The sequence below is a fragment of the Falco peregrinus genome, chromosome 2 (genome assembly GCF_023634155.1).
Source record: "Falco peregrinus isolate bFalPer1 chromosome 2, bFalPer1.pri, whole genome shotgun sequence".
NCBI lineage: Eukaryota > Metazoa > Chordata > Aves > Falconiformes > Falconidae > Falco > Falco peregrinus.
In genome coordinates, this window is record NC_073722.1 from 98,579,515 (window position 1) to 98,603,476 (window position 23,962).

The window sequence follows — 23,962 nt, forward strand, 5'->3', positions numbered from 1 at the left end:
TGAACCTGCTATAGAAACAGCAAGTGTTATGACCTTTTTAATCATTTTGCTCAATGACAAAGAAATCAGACATATTTTCCTGCTATTATCTTTTATGAAAAACATCAAGTCTGGATAGTCCTTGTATCCTGCTGGAAGACTATGAAGCAAAGTTGGAATTGTATTAGCAGGACACAAACATGATTGATTAATTGATTGAGAAGGAACAGGACTTCTTGGTCAAAATAATTTATATGTTGAGTGATAAGGCTACCTGATCAGCAGTGTTTGCTTCAGAACAGGTGTGCCTTTGATAGCAATAGGTAAAGCTGATGTATCATCTAAGGAATGCATTGCATGATACCATAACTTTCCACTTACCTTTGAACGTATTCCCACTTCTAGGCATGCATGAATTTGCCCAGAGAATGCTTATATGACTCTTGTACCAAAGAGGTGAATGGAATTTTAAAGCTATATCAGTTTGCTCCCCATTCTAGGAACCTTTCTACTACATGGAAATAAAGTAACTGTAAATAAACAACCGATTTTTTAAAAGAAATCTCCACAAAATGTTATGTGGCTAGTATATTACTTCTTTTAAGTTTTAGTCCTTTGTTTTAAAAGGTTGTTATGATTCATATATTCTGCGTATAATTCATTCTGTTAGCCAGTGCTAACAAGACACTTAAAAAAAATATTTTTGGCTCTGTGCCTTTCTAGCAGGTTCCTCACTGCAGAGACTCTTGAAACAGAATCCAGTATGATAGCCATGTCCATCACTGAAAATACAGCCCATTGATTCTGAACTCAATCATGAATTAACTGTGTCTATCAGAGGGCCAGAGATGCTGCTAAATTTGCGCCTTCCCTTTAAATCATATAAGTGTTGTTTTCTACGATTCACAGAGAACACTAGTACCCAAAACACTATTTCTTCCTTCCCTGTTAAAAAAAAAAAAAAGGATACTCAACACAGGGTAGATAACTGCAGCAATTAATGTTTTTTGCATACATAAAAATGACAGACAAAGGACACCTGCTGTATTTGCCAAGTTTTACACACACCAGATCCCCACATATATAAACCCAACTGGTTTGAAACACTACAGCTGCATAGGCTTCTCACGCCTGGGAGCAGCTTACGGAACTGCTTCTCTAAACTCATTGTATATCAAAAATTAATTAAAAAAATAGAATGAAGCCATCAACCCTTCTAAACTCTTGTGTATTTTGCAAATCGGTAGGTAATTTTCATGCGCTACCAAAAGCTTGTAATTCATGAAAATAATTTGAGTGAGTAATAAAGTCCATAGCACTCAGCGGGCCCATATGTCTGGGCAGCAGTGGAGGATGCAGTCCCTTCTGCAGCAGTTACAAATGCCGAACAGGTAAATTTTAACTAGAGAAGGCTTATTAGATAATTATTGAATCATGAAAGTCTGCCATCTACTGTATATTCTTCTGGATCCCAGGGTAAATGTGACTCTGACAAGTCACGTTTCGTATCAGAAGGGACAGAAGCAGTCCTACACACTGCAGGGCTTCAGGAACCACTGCCTCTGCCCCCAGCTCTGCCCATCACCCAGCGAAGGAGCTGCTCGCTGGTATAGTAAGACAGCGTGAAGTATCTTAAAAAGCAGCAAGGTCAATAGAAATGCACAAAAATCCTAATTGTTGAATGCTATATGCTCGTAGATTTCTTTCTCCTTCAATAAACAAACAGAAGAGGTAGGGGCTATATTTTCAGGGTTTCCCCAGCCACCTTTCACTCCTAAAAGTGAAAAAGCTGAATTTCTCAGGCAATCACACGATTCTATGAGCAGAGACTGAGGGAGGAGGGGGATCATGGTCTTTAGAATAAAAATTGCAGGAAATCAAAATACCAAGGTGCTCAGTAAATTCATTTATGCTTTCCCCTCTGTTAGTTGTGAGGGTTGCTAAGCAGTCACAAATGTATCTATTAATATTTTGGTGATATGTTTCTCTTAGGGGAAAAAAAAAAAGCCAACATAAGGGCCAGAATTTACCACCGAATCCTGAGTTCCCTGCTCACTCAGACTTTTTTCCTCTGTCTTTTTTGTACCCAAACCCCAACCTTCTTTCAGACCCCCCATTATCAGCATTTTCAAACCAGTGACATTTGCCCAGTTTCTCCTTTTGCTCCTATAATTTAAACCATTGTACCGGAGAACAGCAATGGATTGCTGCACAGGGATGGCAGCAAACCTTTGGTGTTCCCTAATTCCAAATGTTGCTCCAATAGAAGGAGTGCTACATATCCTCCAGTCACTACTTTTAGTAATTTTTGAATTTCCAGTGGTGTATGACCAGGGAGGGATATTGTTCTTTGGAGGAGGTATGCACTGGAACTGGTACTTTAAAAATGGGCGCAACATTGCTAGGCCACCTGAGCCAATGTTCTCGCCTTGATCCAAGCAATGACTTTATGGTAATTACCTTTGCATAATTACCCAATTACCAGTTCTAGCCTTTTGGGGGTTTTGTTTTAACCTTTTTATTTATCTTTTCTCCCAAAGACACAAAGGCAACCAGAAACTCGTTTCAGAGGTTCCAGTTGGATCTGAACAAGAAACAATGAAATTCCAGAGGAGTTTTTAATGAAATACAGAAAAAGCATAGCAGAGGATTAAACCGTCCACAGCAACCAAGATAGACTTTCCAAACACAAACAATGGTTTCGTATAGCATGCTATCATTTGATTTCTGCTTTCAATATAATGAGTGTTGAATTCTATGGGAAATGCTAACCAGTTTCCTGGGATGGTATCACGGCAGGCTCAGCCCACTGCCTGTCACGAGCAAGGAGTAACGCTGCTGCAAACATCAGCCTCAAAGTTACGGGCATTAGTTTCTTCTAACAGTCACATCTCTGCCAGCAGGACCAGAGTTCTGGCAAAATCAAAAAGAGTTCATGATTACTCTGTGCTTTTCTTTTTTTTTTCACTTGAAAGCTGGTAAAATGAAAAGAATCCCAGCCTTCTGTGCTCGCCACCATCAGCAAAACGCTTGCCTTCTCTGGGGACGTGTAAGGCTGATTTGCGAGATGTGGAAGTGGATGCACAGTCAGATGGACCGCTGGCAAGTTGGGCTGAATTTGCAGATTGTTGAGGGTTTTTTAGTAGGGAAGGAGAGATAGTGAAGATATTTAAACATTGCATTCTTACATTTTGGCAAGTCTCTGAATGCAGACATTTTTATTTCAGTTCTGACCTAAATTTAAAAGAACACAACTGGGGGGAAGGGAGGGTAAGACTTAGAAAATTAAACCTTTCCTTCCAGATTAATTTATAATGATTTTTTTAATCCATCTTTATGTAGCTGTCCAGTTAGAGTTCACCTTCAAGACAAAAAAAATCTGTTACTTGCACTGGAAGTGTTTTGCAAAATTTGCTTTTTTGTGTTTTCCTTGAATAACCACAACATGCATACTGTTCCTTTTTTAATGCCTAGCTGTATTATAGCGTGTTTCATTATCTTCATTAAAAAGTGATTTCTGAACCACTACCTTGTACAGAGTCCTTTTACCAAAAAAAATATTACCATTTGCTTTTGCCTACATACCAAAGGGTTGGTGAAATCAGTTCTGTATTGTGCAGCCCTCTTTGATAGTGAAATAATTACTGACTTTTGTAGGTTGTTTGGTCTGGTTTTCTAAGGTCTCTAATTCATAAACTACTGGAAAATCATGCTGGTTTCAAAAAGCAAGGACAAACGACCAAATGTAAGGAAAAACTAAATGAGTGAAACTACAGATTTTACATTATAATGGAAAAAAAGTCAAATTGAAAGTAAAGCCTCAGACCATGTATTATGAAGTATAATATTATTCATTATTTATTAGCTGCTGTTTCTGGTGCCGTTGCTGTTGTTTGTAAACAGAGACCACAAACCACAAGCAGAAAATTAGAAAATGAGAACGAGCGATCTTGAATGCTGTAAGTTGAAATACAAACAATTCTGTACAACAGAAAGAAAAAAATCTTGAAAAAAAAAAAAAAAGCATTGTGAAAGAAGACTGGGGAACGATCATTGGCAACAAACTGGCTGTCCATTGCCAGTGTGCTAACATTAAAAAAAATAATTTTATATATATATATATATAAGTGCAACTGCTGTATACACATGTATCAACTGTCTGTGCAACTGATTAGTGGAGAAAGTAGGCAGCAGAATGAGTGATGGTCATTTTGCTTAGGGATGCTGGGACTGACCTGGCCTTTTGGAGGTACAGAAGGTTGTTTTTGTGAACTTTGTTATCCATACAGTGTTAAAAATCTCGAAGCTGCCTCTGCTCTCGTGTCTTTAAGGAAGAGAAAGCCAGATAAAATGGAATCAAAACAGAGTGAATGGGTAACGCAGTGGGGTCCCAGTCCTGGGAGAGGGGAGTTTTGTGGGTCATTAAACCACAAAGTAGCAATGCCTGGTGCGCTGTTGGGCAGCATGTACCGCAGGGAAGTGCTGCGTGCAGGCACAATGACTTGTAAGGGAATGCCAGCAGCACTCGATGCCAGCAGCTCAGGCTGGGAAGGGAATATATGGAACGAATTAGAACTCCAATCCTCCTGAAGAATTTGTATGTTCATCTGAGAATACAGCCAATTTCTATGAATCAGAATTATTTGGCTTAGCCCGTCATAAACAAAGTGGTGGTAAAAACAAACACACACCCACCACCACAAGCTGTTCCTTCTGGTCCGTCTCGGTAACTCATCGCAGCGATCCCCAATTCCCTGGGCTGTGCACACACATGTGCACACGCACATACACACACACACATATATATTCAGTGGCAACAAAACCACGTCTGCTGGCAGAGCTCTTGTGCGACCAGGATCAGGGACTTTACCAGAATTTGTGAGCTAAATAACGGAACATACTTATATATTGTACGTGTGAGGAGGAACTAAATAGTTGAGCATTTACCATTAAAAAAAACAACAAACAAAAAACCTAACACCAAGCGGACAGAACAAGTGCTATTGTTTTTCAGTATTTCATCAGCTTAAAAATTCTACATTTGCTAGGATTTCAGCTCAAAGAAGTAAGAACGTGGCACATTATTATGCTGTGATATTAAAATACACATTATTTTAATATAGCCATGCTAGTACGTGATGTTTTTTCTGCTTTCTATGTGTCTTGCAAAGGCCAGAAGTAATTTAAGCATGTTTTTCTCCTCAAATCAACCTTACAGCTCCCTGTGATGGGAGGCTTCTGTGTGCTGCAGGCAAGACGTACGGTAGTGCGTACCAACACAGCGGTTCAAGCCCATGAAGCCCACCCAGCTGCTTCACGTTCAGGGTCTCGCTGCTTCACGGCCAGGCACCAGATGCCAGATGTGCCCTGTGCCCTTGGCCGCGGGCAGGTGCCGCCCAGGGCACTGCGGTGGCACAGAGCAGCCGCACGGACGGAGCCTTTGCCCTTCTGTTTGTTGCGCGCAGAGACGATGCGAATGGTGGGTTGTTTTTTTTGCTGTTGGAATTTGGGGTTTTCTTCTTTTTTGCTGTTGGAATTATTGTTTTTTTTCTTTTTTTTTAATGTTGAAATTGGTTTTTTTTTCTTCTTTTTGCTGTTGGAATTGGGTTTTCTTTTTTAATGTTGGAATTGGGTTTTTTCTCCTTTTCTGCTGTTTTTTGTTTGTTTGTTGGGGTTTTTTAGCAAAGCAGCACTGCCATTGCTAAAACACCTCGCCGGTCAGGCAATAAGCCTTTGTAGAAGGTCAGGCAACAGCTTTATAATTTTTTATTATTATTATTATTAATTTTTTTGCCCTTTGCGTCTGCCTGTGAATGGGAAAAAGGTGCTGCCTGCCCGCACGGGCACCTCTGCCTTCGGCTCCAGGGCCTGCCGCGGCGGTGCCGCTCCGGGGCCCGCGGCAGCACCGGGCGGGGGAGACGGGGGTGCTCCTCGGCCCCGTGTTTCCCGCCCCCGGCCCCGTGTGCCCCCCCCGGCCCGGTGCCTCCCTGCCCGCCCGCCCTGGCTCGTGTCTCCGCGGCCGTGGTCCCCGGCGTGTCCGGGCGAGCCCCCGGGCAGGTGTGAGGGGCCCGGCCGCCAGCTGCTCGCGGGGGACACACGGCCCCGCCGGGCCCCGAACGGGCCGCACCGGCGCGTCCCCGCCGCCCGGTCGCCGCGTCCCCTCAGGCAGGCGGGAGCCGCCGGGCAGCGCCGCCAGCCCCCTCCCCGCCCCTGCGCCCCCCGCCGAGGGACGCGCTGCACCTGCGCGCTCCCGCCGCCCGCAGCAGCCCCGCGGGGCCCCGGCCGGGGGCAGCGCGGGGGTAGGTCGCGGGGCTGGCGGCCCGGCCTCTCCCGCCGCCGCAGCGGGGACCCGGAGCGCTCCGGGGCTGGGGGGGGGCGCCGAGGGCGGGCCGCGGCGGGGGGCGGAGGAGCGGGGCCGGGGGTCGCCGGGCCGTGGGGTCGCTGGCGGCGGGGCGGCCCCGCATCCCAGCGGGGCCCTGTGCGGCCCCGGCCCTGCCGGTGCCGAACGCGGCCGCGGGCTGGCAGCCGCCGTGCGGTGCCGCGCTGCAGCAGGTTGGGATGTCGGTCTCTATCCTTTCCTGTCACATGGCTGGTAATAGGATCCCTCATCTGCCACTCGGCACCTCGCCGGGGCGCACTCACAGGACACATGCGGTAGGGCCTCCGCTTCCCGCACTTCGCGCTCCTCCCGGCCGGCCGCGACCACCCCAGCCGCGGAGCGCGGGGGCTGCCGCCCATGGGGCCCCCCGCCCTGGCCGCCGCGCTGGCCCTCTCGGGGCTGGCGCTGAGCTGCTGCCGGGAGCCCGCGCTCCCCGGTGAGTGCCGCGCCGCGGGGCGCCGGGCGGGGGGCGCGTTCGGGGCCGCTCCGGGCTGGCCTTGCTGAGCCCCGCGGGCCGGCGGACCCCGCCGCGGAGGGGCCGGGTCACGGCCGCGGCCCTTCCTGCCCGCCAGGTCGCTGCGGGGCTGCGGGGGCGGGGGGGCGAGGGCCGGCTGCGGCGTGCGGGTCCCGGGGGTCCCCCCGTGCGGCAGGCAGCCCGGGCGACAGCGGGAGGCGAGGGCAGGCGAGCGGCACGTTGCGCTGCGGGAGCCGGACCCGCGGCGCGTGCGGAGGTGCGCGGGGCAGCGGCGCGTGGCTGCGGAGCGGAGCGTTGGTGGCGGCGTCTGCACGAGCGTCTGCGGGGGGGGCGGGGGAGCTGGCCCAGGGCTGGGGGGCTGCTGGCCCCGGGGCTGGGGGGCTGCTGGCCCCGGGGCTGGGGGGCTGGGGGGCTGCTGGCCCCGGGGCTGGGGGGCTGCTGGCCCGGGGCTGGGGGGCTGCTGGCCCCGGGGCTGGGGGGCTGCTGGCCCAGGGCTGGGGGGCTGCTGGCCCCGGGGCTGGGGGGCTGCTGGCCCGGGGCTGGGGGGCTGCTGGCCCCGGGGCTGGGGGGCTGGGGGGCTGCTGGCCCCGGGGCTGGGGGGCTGCTGGCCCCGGGGCTGGGGGGCTGGGGGGCTGCTGGCCCCGGGGCTGGGGGGCTGCTGGCCCCGGGGCTGGGGGGCTGGGGGGCTGCTGGCCCGGGGCTGGAGGGAGCTGGCCCGGGGCTGGAGGGAGCTGGCCCGGGGCTGGGGGGAGCCGGCCCCGGGGCTGGGGGGAGCCGGCCCCGGGGCTGGGGGGTGCTGGCCCCGGGCTGGGGGGTGCTGGCCCCGGGCTGGGGGGCGCTGGCCCCAGGGCTTGGGGGTGGCCAGCTCGCCTGCTGCAGCACGCTGCCTCAGCTCCCTCTCAGGCACAGGCTCTGCCTTCAGGTTCTTGCTCAGGCGATGAGCAGTGGAAGCCAGAAGCTTTGCTACCTGTTCGTGCTGGGGTTTCACTTACAATTTCTCTGCAGCCTTTTGTGCTCAACTCAGTTCTGTTACTAATGATTTCAAGTCTCACGCTTCTCCTGTGGTCAGTGTTGGCCCTGCCTCATGAGCTCTGAAGCGGCTGTTCTAGATGATCACGGTGTCACAGCTGTCAGATACATGGTCCCTCTGGATATGTTTTGCGTATTCTAATTGTTGTTATTCATTATAATGTAGAATTTGGTCTACCTCCTTTCACCATGAACAGATACTTGCTCATCAAGGTTTTGTAGATGCACTTAATTATATTTGTAAAATACTTACATAGACTTTTTTGCGGGGGCTGGGGGAAGCCTTTTACCAGAAGAGAGAACTCCGCAGGCTAACTACAACTTCTCAGAAGTTGCCTGCAGAGAGTAAAACGTGATAGTATTTTCAGATAAGCATGCAGAGAGCTGCCGAGAGAGGGACTTACCTAGACCATGTCTAACAGTCCATTGCACGTACCATCAGGAGGTGTTCGGTGCACACAGTACGTACCTCTGCCTTTAAGTTGGAAGAACATAGTCTTGTTAGGTTTCTGACCAGAACTGTAGCAGAACACTCCATGTGTGCCCATGTCCCGCACAGCAGGCTGCATGACAGCAAGTGGAAGATATATCCCAGTGTGAATGTTTGGTTCGTAGGCTACTGAGAGGATTCTACCTGTTTACGCACCTGTGCTTCCATCCTCTAGCCACTTTCTGGCTGCATGCACTGGCAGCCACTAAAGGGGACAGAGATGGCTAAGCACAAGCAGCTGAGGCAGGGGAAGGAGAGAAGAATATATATAATGCCTCTGAGTGAAGGGGTAGCAAAGGAGAATGGATCTAGAAAGCACTGCCACCTGTGTGTCTTCTGATAAAAGAACCTGGCAACAGTGCACATTGACGCTTCAGCGAGGACCTGTAATTTGTGTGGCATGTACATCTGCAGAGTTGCTAATCTGCACAAACCTTGCATTTTGATCCTTGATCCCACACGACCGAAACAGGATCAGCTGGGTCAGGTTGCTGGTTTTAATGCCTATTCCCTTGTTATCAAGTGCATGTCTTAATAAGCTTATTATTGTAAAGTGCAGTCAAAATACAGACTACATCACACCATCGTTTGCCAAGATAGGAGAGAAGCTTTAACTTCTGGAATTGCCTTATGAAAAATGACTCTAATTGTCAGAAATGAGAGCAAGTTAACAATCCTTTTTGCACATAGTACTGTGCTGCTTTTCCCAGAATGTTTCTGCTTTATTGTGTGATGCCCAACAGTTTTTAGTAATCCAAACTCTGACATTTGCAGCATTCAAACTTCAGTCATACCACATTTCTCAAGTGAATCAGAAATAAGAGATGGGTGAATAGATTGCCTAACATTAAAGAACTGTCTGAGTTTGGTGAGTTTTGTATTACAAGGCCAAAGAGATGGAAATGCCTTCAGCAAATCTTACTTTCGGTGATCAAATGTTAGTTTATATATTCAGTGCAGTAAGTTCTCACTTCTAATTTCTGTATTTATAGCGTTTGTTTGATTTCCCCATCAGAAATTTATATGATTATCAACCCCTTTTTCCTTTCTCTGTTTTCTTTCCATTTGGCAATACCGGCTCAACTGTGTCTTTGGTTTTCTTCACAGCTGCATCTTCCCTTTGAGCTGCTGTTTCAGCCTTCTCTCACAAACCTTGTATCTCTTGTCATCTTTTTCTGCCTATGTCTTGCTGATGCGGAGAAGCAGTTCTACTTGATATGCCTTAAGCAATTGTCACAGAAATACTCAAAAAAGCATTTCTAACCAGACAGAAAATGAAAGAGTTAGACACTTCAGCATATCATGCTTGTACATGCATGAAGCGTAACTCAAAATCCAGAGTTATGTGAATGGATTTAGGCAGGATGGAGCCAAAGAAGTGGGAGGGAGGCAGGGATTACATGCTGCCAGCTGCAAAATTTGCATTCTTTGTCATATCACACCATAATGGTTGTGCAATTGACCACTCCCTCCATCCACACAGTGGCTATGGCCCATCCTGATAAAATTTCCAAAGGGATTCAGTCTGCCACGCTTGACAATGGAACAGCAGTTTTAAAACTTCACAAAGAGAGAAAACAAATGGGTGTATTAAGGAGCAGAAATTCTTATGGGGCCACATCATGCATTCTTATTTCCAGTGATAAAGGATCACAGGACAAGCAAGTGTGTTTGTGTCTTGAGGCTGAGGACCAGCCAGCAGCTGCAAAGCTGTGGCTAATATAGCATGTTTGTATTGTATGAATAAAAAGAAAAAAGATACAAAATTCATAGTTTTAAGCATCAGAAGTAATGGTGACTGCCTGTCATGCTCATGTCCTAATTTGCCTGCTTCCAACATGTTCCAGAAAGACTCTGGCCAGTCAGATAGCATTTAACTTTTTTAAACAAAAGAAAGAAAAGTGGTGAGAAAATTATTAGATTGAAGGTTAGTATTCAAAGTTTCAAAAGATTAGCAAGTTCACAACAACTCACACACTGCCAGGGAGCACAAGTATGGAATTCCACATGTCTGTACATTTCCAGGAATGTGCATTCTTACAGACAGATGCCTAGGTCAAGGGTTGGTTAAATGTCAGGTGAGTATTCAGTGGCTGCTCTCTGGTTTGGACCAATGCTGGATAAGACTCTAGTTCTGATCAGCAAACATGATTGCATTTGAGGACTTTGAAAAAATTGTATGTGTGTGTCTGTGTGTGTGTGTGCGTGCCTGTGTGGGTATGTAGAACAAGAGATGATTTTTAAAACTACGTGCTGAGTGCCTCTGCGCTGCAAAGGAGAAACCACCAGCCAACCAAGTGCCCTCATAGCATCACATCAGAACTCAACTGGCTGATCTACCACATGGGGAGTTATTTTCTAGCAATTTTGAAAACTGCAATTTTAAACGAAGGTCATGGTTTCCTGAGGTTTTTGCTGTCGTTCGTGTCAGCTCTTGTGTTGTTACAGTACAGGCACCCAAGCCTGATGGTTTTGACAAGGTCTTTTGTTACGTGAGTGTTAATCGGGATGGTGTCGTGATGTCAAGGTGCTGCAGCAGTTTCCCTGCCGGAGGCCCGGGGCAGCCTTGGCCTTCCCCAGGACCTTTCTTTTGCGTCATATCGCGATACGGCGTGAGGTTCTGTTGGCCTGGCCAATCATGTAGTGGTATGCAAATGAACGTTCGGTTCAATCGATAAAACTGCATCTTCAAAGAAAACCATTGCACTGCTAAAAATATTTTTAATAATGACCACAGAAGCCATATTTGTCTCTTTGATCTCCTGAAGCTTCTTCTGGTTTTAATCAGTGTTCCCACATGAAGAACTGTGGCAACCTATGATAATAGAATCCCTATTCCATCCGTAGGGGAACAGAAATGTTCTCGTCTGAAGAAGGTAATGTGGTGTTCTGCCCCTTCCACCCGTGGGCCCCTGCCTCCCTTACTGCTGGGGTATCTTGGCATCAGTTAAGTGGTTTCTGTCCTTTCCTCTGTGCATTACTCTTTCATTGAAGTGTTTCTGCTGTCTAATTATACCCTTTCAATCAAATTAGAGACTGCAGCATCTGGTTAGTGCCTGTAACTGTTGCCATCTGCACCTAGATACAGTGCTTTCATTTAAGGAGGAGTGCTTAAATTGCAATCTCAAGCAGGAACCAGAACAGTTTAGGTAGAATGGAGATGACTTGAAAACCCTTCTTCGAACACTGTGCAAGCACACGCATCAAGCAGCTGGTGCCTAGTCGTTACCAGACCCAGCACCTTTGGTTCCATGTCCTTAGGTTCTCCTGAAGTGTTTTTCGGACTCTTCTGCAAGGCTGTAAGAAAAACAAGTGAGAACCGAGCAGTTACAGCATGTGAAGTCAAGGAACCTTTATTTCTTGCTCCAGCCCTACAGAACGTTTAATGTTCTGGCTGTCCACACTGCTGTACTGAAACTCAAGATTTAAATAGCAGCCACTTTCATTTACCTCTCACTAATCTGCAGATTTTTCAAAGAAGACCTTGCTGCTTGCCGGGCAGTAGCCGGTAGGATAGTTTCTGGTTGATAATTGTCGCCAACCTTTAATCTCTCTGGCCACTAGTCAGCACTCCGAGTAGCTTCCAGAAATTAAAGCAAAGAAATACAGCAAGTAAATTCGTTTTTTTCAGTGAAATAGTAACAGCTTTGTCATTCTGAACTATCAGTCTCGAAAGCTACCTACATGCCCCAAACTTAGAAGAGTACTCTAAGAAGGCATTTACACCATCCCGAAACCTCCACCTCTTCAGCTTGCACTTTGTAACGTCACTAAATGCATGTCTTTGGGAAATACGGTTGTTGGAGGATGCTTAGTGTTTGTAAGATTTCCCACTTGTCAGCTAGAAGAGTGTTTGAGCAGGTAGCTGTTTGCTTTGCTTTTCATCCTCGTTTGTACAGAAGAGGCTGCAGGTGAAATTCAGACGTTTGTGTTGTTTCCGTCTGTGGCGATGTGGTACGGGATGAGAGTTTCTCATGTTACTGGGCCTCCTGCCATTGAGGACTTCAGAGATTAAACCCAGTATTTGGAAGTGACAATCACTGAAAGCCAGCGCAGACTCTGAAATGTTAGTGTTTTACCGTCAGCGCTTCATTCAGTGAAAAAGTCAGGCTGTTATGTGCTGCACTACCTTAATTTTTCGAATGATCCTGAAGTGGCGGCCATGTGGAGCGCAGGCAGCCATGCCGTCCCAGTGTAACAAAGGCAGAAATGATCATTGTAAGGTCCCTACATCGAAGAAGAAACCAAGACAGATGGAAAAAATTTCTAGTACAGCTGCTGTTTGATCTTCCAAATGTTGATCTGGCTCTAATAAAACTAATTGTGAACCTGTATCACACACTGTACTCACTCGTAGTGGACAGCCAACCCCAGGCTCACTCTCTGCTGTTTCTTCCTAGCAGTTCCCACTCAGTATGTGCTTATCTAGTCTCAGTATTCATTCTTTTTAAAAAGGAGTTACTTTTCTGTCAACCATGGCACCTGATGTGTTGAAAACAAACCAGCCCTGCCAACGCACTGCTGTCTGTTTGCTCGCTGAGGCTCGTAAGCATTATCCTGAGCAGGACCTGCTGGAACCTTCCAGCTTTTCATGGCTAGAACCACTGCAGTGGTTCCCTCTCTGATCAATTCTGTTCGCATGCATCCCCACCAAACAGTAGAAGCAGTGGGGTCGTCAGGCAGTTAATAGGGTGAGATCATTGCAGACATTGATTTTCATCATGGGTGTGACACAGGCCTCTGCTTCGCACTGTGACTGAAACCCAGCTAAGAAATCTGAGGTTGGAGACTTCAAGATCTGAATGGTCACCGCTTCCTCTGTGCCCCATTGAAAGCCCTAGTGGTTTAATTAAGGTTTATGGTTTATGGTTGACAGAATGGTTTAAACTGAGCCTTGGGTGCATGAACAGAAGCCACCTGACAGCTCTGTCAGGGACAGTGGGGTTCCGGTGCCTTCTAGAAAGCTGCCAGCTTCAGCCTCCGCAAAGTGCCCGTTCTTCCCTTGCCATCTGTGCCACCGGGAGGGGACTTGGATACAGTGCGAGTTCTGACATAGTTACCACCATCTTTCCAAAACTTCAAGGAATAAGGCTTGCTGAAATGCATAGAACTGGTGTCGGTGTCACTTGAGTCTGCTCTGATGTTAGATTTCAGGCAAAGGGCTGAATAGCCTGAAGTAACACAGAAGCATCAACCGACACAAAGCAGCTGGATCCAGTGGGTCCAGAAGTAAAGGAGAGGAGGTTGCTGATGGTTGGTTTATTTTTTACTCCCTCCCTTCTACGTGATTGTAGTCCTCCAAAGAGAAATCAGATAATTTGAGTAAGCCCAAGAGTTTTCCTGTAGTGTTCAGTCCACTCTTTTCTGACTGTTGCAGTGGCCTCTTATGGATTAGTTTTCTGCAGACAAATCTGCCTGACTTTTTTTTTTAAGCTCATATTTTCATAGAATTATTGTGCTAGTGGTGTAAGACAAAAAGAAGGATGGAGGTTCTACCCTCCTCCCGAATCTCTTGGGACTTTTGTCTTTAAAGTGCAGCCCGTGGATTTGAAATGGAGAGGACAGTGGGCTGTCTGTGATGAAACATTCACTTTGCACCTTCAGCACATTGGGAATATTAATTTCACAATGAGATTGCTAAAGTAGTGTTTTGGCAAAGTGTTGTGCAGCAAAATATGGCAAAATCACTGTGTGTGATACATAGAAGAATTCATCTGTTTACTGCAAAGATAATGGATATGCTGAGAGCTCTCTATCCACATTACTCAGAATTCTAGAGAAAACTGTACAAAATGCATCTCGGCAGCTCTCAGAGCAGATTGTTCAAGGCAAAAGAACGTAGGACTGACGGCCTGATTTTTGAATGCCCATATTTACTTGGAAAGATTGTGCTCCAGTGCTATGGCAAAATTATTATTAATCATTAACATAATGAAAATTTTCTGGCAGATTCCCTGTAACCCAAAAAGGGGTGCATTTCATTTGGTAACAGCTGCTAAATTCCATAACTTGAAAGTTTTCATTTCAGTTTTTCTGGGATAGTCAATGATTTTATGTGGTATTTCACTGCCTCCCCCTTCCACATCTCGATGCCCACAAAGCCAGGGGAGCTTCACTGCAACTCGGCTGGAGCTCGGTTTTTCCCAAACCTCTTGGTCGTGCAAAAGAACATAAGAGGCACTGTTGCAGGTACCTGTTGTGTGGGGAACAAAAAACGACAGATAAGAGGAACCAAGAGAGCTCTTCCTTTTGTGCCATGCCCTTGGAAGTACCAGTGCAGTGGTTTGAAGAAAGTCTATTAAGAAAAACAAGCTGACATGAAAATGAAAGGCAGTTGCTACTGCAAGTTAAAGCATGGGCCAGTCTTAGCAGATCCTCAAGTGGGCTGATGTTAACTTCAGTTTAGTCTGTGTGCCAGGTTGCGTTCAGGTATTGTAGCATTCCTTGCATTTCTGAGTAGATGTTCATACATACTGCTTCTCATTTAGAAGTGAGAAGCAGAAAAGCAATAGCACTAAGCTGAAGTAGACATCTTTTCTGGATAAGTTTATCACTTCTCACAACTGCTTCTTTATACTGTATGTTATTTTGTTTATCCAATTTAATCACGTTTTCCTCTTTTTCTGCCAAATTCATCACCTTACATCTTTTAGCTATGACATAGAAAAACTTTTACATTAACTGCAAAGCAAGAGAGGTATTGAAGAAAGTTGCAACACTGTGGAGACTTTAAAGTGGGTTTTTTTCATATGTTTATGCAAATATCTGTGGTGGCCTGAATACTGGAAATGCAGATTTGCATTTTCAAGTAAATGTTTGTAACTCACCTTCATGGCTAAGGCACAGGTAAATTGCAGTAAGGAGGAGTATTGGCTTGTTTTTGTTACATTAGATAGCTTTCCGTCCGTGGATGATAGCAGTGTGCATTAATGGCTGTGCAGACACCTCTTCTGTGTGCCTTCAGCAACAAAATTCCATTTAAAAGGAATCCTAACTTGCCTAGGCATGAAAATGCGCAGCGAAGGCAAAAAAACATCGGCTTTCATCTGCTGTGTAATAAAACTGTGAAATAATCATTATAATTGCATCATTTTGATATTTGTGGGCCCAGACTAAACTAATTTCAAAGGCATGGTTTTAATAATACATTTTCCCTTCTCCCACAGTATTTCTAAATACAAAAAAGGTGTAGTGTCAGTGTCAGGATTAAGCTTCCAACTGCAGCCACGCAGTCTCTCTAACCTTGTTTTGTTTGTACGGCATGTCTCGTGAGGGACACCTGAGATGAGCATACCCCCCTTCAGAGCGCTCTCCCTCAGGGCAGTGGGACATCTCTGCAGCTGTCGCGGGTTTCTGCAGAGCAGGCGGTCACATGAAACAGAGCGTTGCGCAGCCTGCAGTGAGTGGGAAGCATTCATGACTTCTCTCAGTAATGCTGCTTGGTACAAAGAGTTGTTTACAGCAGCGTAACGCATGAGTTTTAATTCTGTCGTGGACTCTTGTATTGTAATACTGTTTTGAAATAAATGCATGGGCGGTAAATGTTAGCAAGTATTAATTATAAACAAGATGGACTTATTTATGGTACATGAATTGTAGTGGCTGTTTCTGAAAGATGGTCACAGAGTGGCTGAGGTTGGAAGTGACCTCGGGAGGTCATCTGGTTCAGCCCCTCTGCTCGAGCATGGTCACCTAAAGCAGGTTGCCCAGGACCATGCCTGGAAGGCTTTTGAATATCTCCAAGGACAGAGATTCTCAACCGCTCTGGGCAGACTGTTCCTGTGCTCTGTCACCCTCACAGTGCATAATTTAATCAAAAATGTTTTGCATTTTTAATAAAGGTAAAATCGTTCATGTATATGAATATTTATTTGATCGGAAGATGTCATTTATTTAATAAGACACAGCAAAGCCAGGCAGCATGAGATCTGTAGTTAGCTGAGAAGGGGATACTGTATTTAATGACTAGAGAAATCACTCTCTGCTTTGATTTCTAACTTGCTGAGTATTAGGAAGCTAGGAAAATGAATATAAACGAGAGAATATATGAGTAAGCCAGAGAATACCGACTTGTAAGTTTTAATCTGAAAGTATAAATACTTTAGTAGCAAATCACAGCATCATGATTATACTTTACCGAAGAAGGTCCCTTTCTAAGGCAGTTCAGACCAGAGGAAAAAACTGCCTAAAAACTTTTCTAAATCAGGTTGTAAATGTTTGCAAGGTCCACAAATTCTGTCATTTTTATAAAGTACAGATATTCACAACTTTAGTTAAACTGGCATGAGATTCTAGTGGTGTGCTGATAAGTGGCAGACTGATAACATAATCTAATTTCATTTTTGGGAAATTAACAAGTTACAGATTCATCTTAATGAGTGAAACAATAAAAAAATCAGTGAGCTTATTCAGAAAATGCATGTTAATTGTATTAACCACTCTTTAGACCTAACTGTCTTATACATTGCTCAGTAAAGTACTGAATTCATAATCTCTTCAATAGAGACTTGACTCTGAGAGAAAACAAATCCCAGACAGTTAACTTCTGTTGCCTAAACAATACAGGAAAGATGTTAGTGAAAGGAAATGTGGTCTCTTGGGGATGGGCTGGAGGGTGAGGGAAGAGCAACCGAACACTAAACCTACATACATTCTTTCTCTTTTTCCATTTCCATTTCTTCCCAGAATGTTACACAGCAAATGGGGCTGACTATCGAGGCACTCAGAACCAGACCTCCCAATATGCAGGGAAACCTTGTCTTTTTTGGAATGAGACCTTTGAGCATCCTTATAATACTCTGAAATATCCCAATGGGGAGGGAGGGCTTGGAGAGCATAACTACTGCAGGTAAGACATATCTCATTGCTGCGAACATTGCCTGTATAGCCAGTGTTACTTTATAAACAGTTGACACAAAATTAGGAAACTTCCTGACATACAGCAAAGAATGTCAGAGGCCTGGGTATCGAACAGGTTTTGTTTTATTCTGTAATCAGTACCCTGATAGGGTCTGCAAGCACCGTTGGGAGAATAGCTTTTGCAACCCAGCTCTCACTCAAAAGTTCTTATCATATATCCAATCCTTAATTTGGTGTGACAGAGAAAGATTAGAGATTACTTAAATGAAAAGGTTGAGATAATAATAAAAATAATAATAATAAAAATCCAAGTCAGAAGTACAGAAGCATAGTGAATGTCTGTAGGAGCCTCTGAAATGTTATGGGCTTTATCCTCACCCACAAGTCTGGTTCTTTTATACGCCATGGTTCCAAGTTTTGTGCCAATGAAAGTTACAGTCACTAAAAACTGAGTGAGCACGAGTTCAGTGACTTAGAGATGTTACCTGAATGCAGAAGCTCGACTGTCAGTGGTTATACCATGGCAGATCCACTTTCGCTTCCCTGCCTTCCAGAGTAGCCCCCCATAACTATGGATAGAACTCAGCATGAAGTTTCAGTAAGAACTTCAGAGTTTAGGAGCCAAATAAGAAGCTAAGTTCAGACATGTTTAGGCTCTGCAGGCTCTTTTCAGCCACCAACGTTTAAGCTCCTGATGCTGTGCATTGGGAAGTTACGTGCCCTTCTGCCTTGGCAGGGCTGACCAGCAAGGTTTGCATGCCCGTCTGTACTTGCTATGGTAACAAGTAGGGAATAACCCGATAGATACATTCCTTAAACAGCGATAATCATCAGCACGTCTAGGATATGTAAAGTTGAGTGGTGTCTCTTCCTCACTGGGTAATGGGGATAGAGATGTTTGAACCAACAAATTAAGAATTGAATTCCCTGGGGCATAGCAAGAAAAGCTCTAATGTCTCCTTTGTGAGAAGGTTCAAACCACACCTCAGCTCTCCTGGGAGATGCTTTTACTTAGCAGGTTACAGGCTTTCTAGGGTAGAGCCTATACACTTGCCACCTTCATGTTGAAATCACTTCACTGTAAGCAGTATAAATCAGGGTAAATGAGGCAAAATTAACACACAGGGGTTCAGCACAATTGTGTCGTGAACATAGGGTCCTGGTTCTTGATCCCAGAACTTTTCCATATTTAATCAGAAATAGACATTCAAGAAAATAGGCCAGAGCCAGCCAGTTAATGGAGAATAAGTAAGAAAGCACAGAATAGAGGTCTTGTGGCATGCAGCAGATGGATGAGAACACTGATGAAAGGAATCAGTGGCATTTCCAGAGTATCTGGTGGCTCAGGAGGATATTTTTTGGTGAAGAACATTGGTGAAGGACAGAGAAGAATAAGACTTACTTGGGATCTTTTCCAGTGGCTGCAGCACTGCTTCAAAATAACACTGTTCAGTGTGTTGCAGCAGTGGACTCTTTAGCCATAGAAGGAGCAAGAGTTATTGCCAAGTTCTGAATTGACTGTCTTTTGAATCAGTTCAGCGTCTTACAGGGGCAAAGAAAAGGGCACCTACAAGAGAAACTCCATAGAAGTTGGGCATTCTCTTTAGAAAATGACCTGGAAACCAAAGAAGCCCACCAAGCTGTCTAGTATCAGATCAGCATGTGAGCACTGGAAGGACTGTCTTCCCATCGAAAACATTTCACACCAATTTCACAGCCTCCCTCAGCCCAACAACACCAAATGCATAACAATTTTTGTGACACGTGGAGAGCTGTATCTCTCAGTACGCATACTAATACAGAGCTATAAAAAGGCCAGTGGCCACAGAATTATCTCTGATGCAAGCAGCAGAATCAAGAATGTAATTTTGCTTGTTGCTGCAGGGCAGTATCCTAGATAGAGTGTATCTACAGGGTCTTTTGTCAGTCAAGTCTGGCTAATGCTTAGGTTAGTAGAAAGCAAGACATGTGCAAGCTATGCAAAAGTGTGCATAAAAAATCTGAATGTTTGTCCATGTATTCAAGTAATCCTTGCTAGAGTCTCACTTTGCTTAGCAAATGAGAATTTGGTGTTACAAGGAGCAAAAGCTTACAATCTGGTATGTAAGCCTGAGAAATAACTCAGTTACCAAATACAGTCTTTTAACCTCAGTCTGCTAGGTGCTAGATCATCCTCTTTGAGATGGAGTTTGACTGGAAGGGTAGCTGTTCCCTTCCTTGTGCTGTATCGTTTGGCCCAGGAATATTCTCACAGGTGCATGGAATGATGGGGCTAACTAACGGATGCTTTTTAACTTCACATTCTCTTGAAAAAAAAAGTCACTGTTTTAAGTCTCTTTCCAAAAGTCTCTGTTTTGAGAGTGTCAGAGGGTATCTTTAGCACGCAAATCTTGCCGATGCCTTGTGAGTGAAGATCCTGCTGTTTTAGCTCTTTCTCTGCCATTCACTTGCTTGGTGACAAGGGACAAGTTGATCTTCCCTTCTCTGAGACAACACATATCTCACCAGGCTTTTTTAAGGCATAATGCATTGCTTTGAGGCTCAATTTCAGGGACATCATTTGAATAATCTAATTTTACACTTAAAGCATTAATCAGAAGCATGTTATCTCTCCATGGGTGGTCCTTACTTGGAATATTTTGTTTACTGCAAGACACCCTGTTAAGATGGAAATGCTTCATAATGTTCCACTAAACCTCATTTCAGCCATAACAAAATTGGACAGACTGAAGTTTTTGGAAACTTTGAAAGACACTCAATTGTTTTCTAACTGTATGCACTTTTGAGGTTCAAGGCAAAGATTCCTAAAGACATTAATGACATTCCTCTGCAGTTTCCCTGTATTTTAAGGTGTTTATATGTGGAGTGCCATTACCATGATCCAGTTACAGACATCTGATTTCTGTTGTGCAGGTGTAAACACAAACTTTCCTGTAACTCTGACAACAAGGAAAATTGTGTTATTGCGAGTACGTGATTTTAGTCTTCTACTTTCTTTAGCCAGTGGAAGCTCTGCTGTTACACCTAAATTCCTAGCACACTGCTCTCAGGCTTTCCTTGTCCACTACATTTACTAGTCTGTTTGAAAGCCTAACTAGCAGCATTTTAATCAGCTAAATTGAACTCAACTCAACAGTTGTATTCAGTGTTCTGTTATTTGACCAAAAAACATCCCCAGCAGTTCTAAAATTGGATCTCCCACGAAGAGTTGTTAATATGCCCAAATGACAATGTGCAGGTGAAGTGACACTTCAGTATAGGGAGTCTCATTAATAGAATTCATGCCCACGTATGTGATGAGAAGATTGCGTTTGGCCCTAGTTACAAGAAAAGGTTGTATTTCAACCTGACTGTCCAAAAAAACAATTTATTCTCTTAAATTGATCTTTTCAATGTGAATAGTTTTTCAAAGTGTACATAGAAAAAACTTTAAATAACCTAACGACTAATTAAGTATGCATTTGTAATGATGCTACATAACAGCAAAGAATAATCACAGACACATAAAGAATTATCCCGTCCATCAATATATCAGATCACTGGAACAGATTTGTTCATCTTTACTGAAGGGGAAGAAAAAACCTCGGTCTTTCCCAGACTTTATCAGGTAAATGTTTTTGTCATCATACGTACAGAAAGTCGGAGTCTGGACTATTTTGTTCCAAGGCAAAAATCAAGTTTAGGAGTCTGAAGGAACCTGCAGGCAGGATGTGGGGCTGAAAATCTTCCTCTCTCTCAGTACTGTCCAGAAATAGCTCTGCACCTTTTAGTCTCAAAGAAAAAAGTTATGGTTTAGACATTACTAACATTTTATGCTTGCTGTGTACTGTAATAACCCAAGTTATCTGAACCTCCTGACTACTTTTGCATTTTTCTTGGTATGTAAGTCCAGCGGGTTAAATATCCAATGGGTGTTAGAGCAGAAATAGTGATGACGCTGAAGCTTAGTAAGATTTACTTTTATGTGGTTTTTGAAAACATTTGATGATTTTTGCTCACTCTCTGTTTTTCTCTTTCAGGAACCCTGATGGAGATGTCAGCCCATGGTGCTACATTGCAGAGCATGAGGATGGAATATATTGGAAATACTGTGAGATTCCATCCTGCCGAAGTAAGAGCACCATGCAGTATTTTTAGTCCTGCATCTCTGTTGAACAGAGGTTGGCAGTTATACAACAGTGGGTAGTGATTTTCAAACAGAAACTAGTAAAAGGCCAATCAGCTTATTTTCATTTGCAGACTAAGCAGTATTCTAAATGGGTCTCTAGAGTTAATGACAAGCTTACTGAATCATTCCTCCATTGCTATCCTTTTCATCTCATCTCAGAATACTCAATTATATTATTTATGAATAATACCAGACAGAGAATCACTCAAAACTTAGGAAGTACTGCTAGTTTTTTCAATCCGTAGAAATATGTCATTCATTTATTAAAATCTAGAGGACAAAAGTGAATGGGAGATTTTTTTGTTTTTTACAAGATACCTATGTGACAGTCATTTCAGTTAGCTTGGAAAATAGATGCCATTAGTTTAATATGTACAACACATCATACACAGAAATGCTTGGAAGAAATACGGTGTGAGAGGACATAGGGGAAAGGTGGCTGTTTCTTTGGTATATGGGCAAGAATTCTGTTCCTTGCAGGTACATATATTTGGCATTGCTGTGAAACCACAAACTGGACTTTGTTCGATTTTTTTCTTAACCGATAACTCACAAGCTATTCACCTGAAGCTTCCTTCCAGCATTTAATACTTCTAATGTTTTGTATTATTTACCTTATCCAAAACATGGAGGTTTTGTCATGATGGGTGCCAGTATGTCCCAACAATTTTTGTTCCTGAGTGCTCCCAAGAATTACATTCTTTAAAATATGCCTAAATATCAAAAAGATATTCCAGCTTTGCATGTTAACAAGCAACCCTAACTACATCTTTTATGAAGTCTAATCATTAATGCCTTTAATTGCTTTCCTAACTTCTGTGCAAGTACTCTCTGTTTCTTAAGGGTAACTTATTGTGCATACTGTTAAGCATCAGAGCAGTTGTCCTTATGCAGCATACTTCCGATGGGAAGAAGTACCTTTCTTACTTGAAGCTTAGAAAAGCAAACAAAGAAAAATAGATCTAAAGTGGTTTTTTACTTTGTCCACAGTTTTCCTTTTTTATGAATGTGAGCAAGTGATTCACATCTTCAAGCTAGGCAAACAAACACATTAAGTGTGGCCTTAAGTAGGGTGACTTTTACGTAGACTTAAATACAGATTAAGGAGTCTAATTTAAAGAACACAAAATCATTCGGCATGCCGATACTTACTGTTCAGAGGACATCTTACTCTTATTTTTCTAATATACCAGGTCCTATTTAGGAAACATGACCCTCCTAATTAAGAAATTTATCTTGGTCTAAAATGAAAGATTTTGCATTTTCTTTAAAGACCACAGATGTTAACAAATTCTCTGGATATGGCACCAGTAAAAAAGCTGGAAGGCAAATTCTCTCCACTCCATTTGTTCTACACAAAGGATCCTTTTAAAACCAGCCTCACTCATTTTCTCTGTGGTGGGGAGCAGAAGATTTAAGCTTGGACACTTACTTGCACAGATAATCCAGACTTACATTTACAAAATGTCCTTTTGACCAGTAGCAGCTGCTTCAAGCATTGCACTGAAACTGGATACTAGAAAAAGGAATTGCAGCAATTTAGAACAAACTGTACATTGCAAGCCCATCCAAGTCTTAATACAAACCTCATGGTTTATGAAGCTGTGTAAGTGAAAAAACCTTTTATTCTTTACCAGATTTTCTGTTTGCAGTAAGCATGATGCTAAATCATAGGACTATCAAAACCAACTTGTGAAGTGCATAATAAAAAACCAAGTTTTGTGATGGAACGCAAAAGCAATTGTGTAAAAATACCCTATTTGAAGTTTTTCGAGAAGTAAAAAAATCGTTTTATATAAGCTTCTTTTCCATAATTATATTTACTACTAGAAAAGACAAGTATCTGGAGCATAATTTACCTATAAACTATACCCACATAATATCACTACAATGCCAACAGCGTGAACTGTCTTGATTGCCTGGAGAGATTTGCATGCAACGATGCACTGTAACAATAATTAAGAACCTACAGTTAAGAATTTTTCATTATGATGATTTCACATGATTATATCATGTGTCTTGATCACTAATATTTATATGTAACACTGAATGTTTCATTCAGAAATGTGTTCTGGCACTCTGCATGTGTAAACATGCTATACAGAGTTCAGCAGTGTTTGATGAGCATGGGTGGGCATAATCACAGAAGACAGTGGTAGCTACGCTGGTCGGAGCTTAGTCCTTCCTTTTCTTCCTCTCCTCTTGGTGGCTTGTCTGCTAAGCAGACTGGAGTGGACACAAACAAAATAGAAGGCAAGGCAGCACTGAGTCCTGAGAGAACACGTGCATCTCGCACAGAGAGTTCATAACTGAATGCTTTAGATGGTTTGTTTGCAATGTTGCAGCTATTCCTGACTTTTTTGGGCTCTTTGTTAATGCGGTTAGATTGAAATTCAAAGGAAATAACAACTTACGTTCCCAGAAGGTGAAAGAAAGTAAGGCTTGCTGTCCCACGTAATTGCATCTCCATGTTTCTGGCCCGCGTGAGTCTTTTAACATAAACAGATTTCATTACTGCTATCGTATTTCCTGTGTGCATGTAGGTCATGTAAAAATTTTGACTGAAGTATTGATGAAGTGTTA

The 23,962-nt window shown here is 44.0% G+C and overlaps 2 protein-coding genes across 3 annotated transcripts in view; both read left to right on the forward strand.

Annotated features, from left to right (window-relative positions):
* SUSD2 (sushi domain containing 2) overlaps positions 1 to 2,633 on the forward strand; it is a 28,034-nt gene extending 25,401 nt beyond the window's left edge. Inside the window, 2 exon segments of the mRNA XM_005230676.3 lie at positions 2,520 to 2,569; positions 2,572 to 2,633. Of these exon segments, the coding sequence (XP_005230733.3) occupies positions 2,520 to 2,569; positions 2,572 to 2,633 (112 nt within the window).
* A 3,745-nt stretch (positions 2,634 to 6,378) lies between these two features.
* KREMEN1 (kringle containing transmembrane protein 1) overlaps positions 6,379 to 23,962 on the forward strand; it is a 31,807-nt gene continuing 14,223 nt past the window's right edge. The window contains exons 1-3 of one of the 2 annotated variants that reach the window (XM_055797470.1): positions 6,379 to 6,794; positions 17,038 to 17,200; positions 21,231 to 21,322. In XM_055797470.1, coding sequence (XP_055653445.1) covers positions 6,716 to 6,794; positions 17,038 to 17,200; positions 21,231 to 21,322 — 334 coding nt within the window. In that variant the 5' untranslated portion in view covers positions 6,379 to 6,715. Of the gene's footprint in view, positions 6,795 to 7,765; positions 15,752 to 17,037; positions 17,201 to 21,230; positions 21,323 to 23,962 lie in introns of those variants that run through there. The other variant, XM_027777216.2, reaches the window with a different exon arrangement.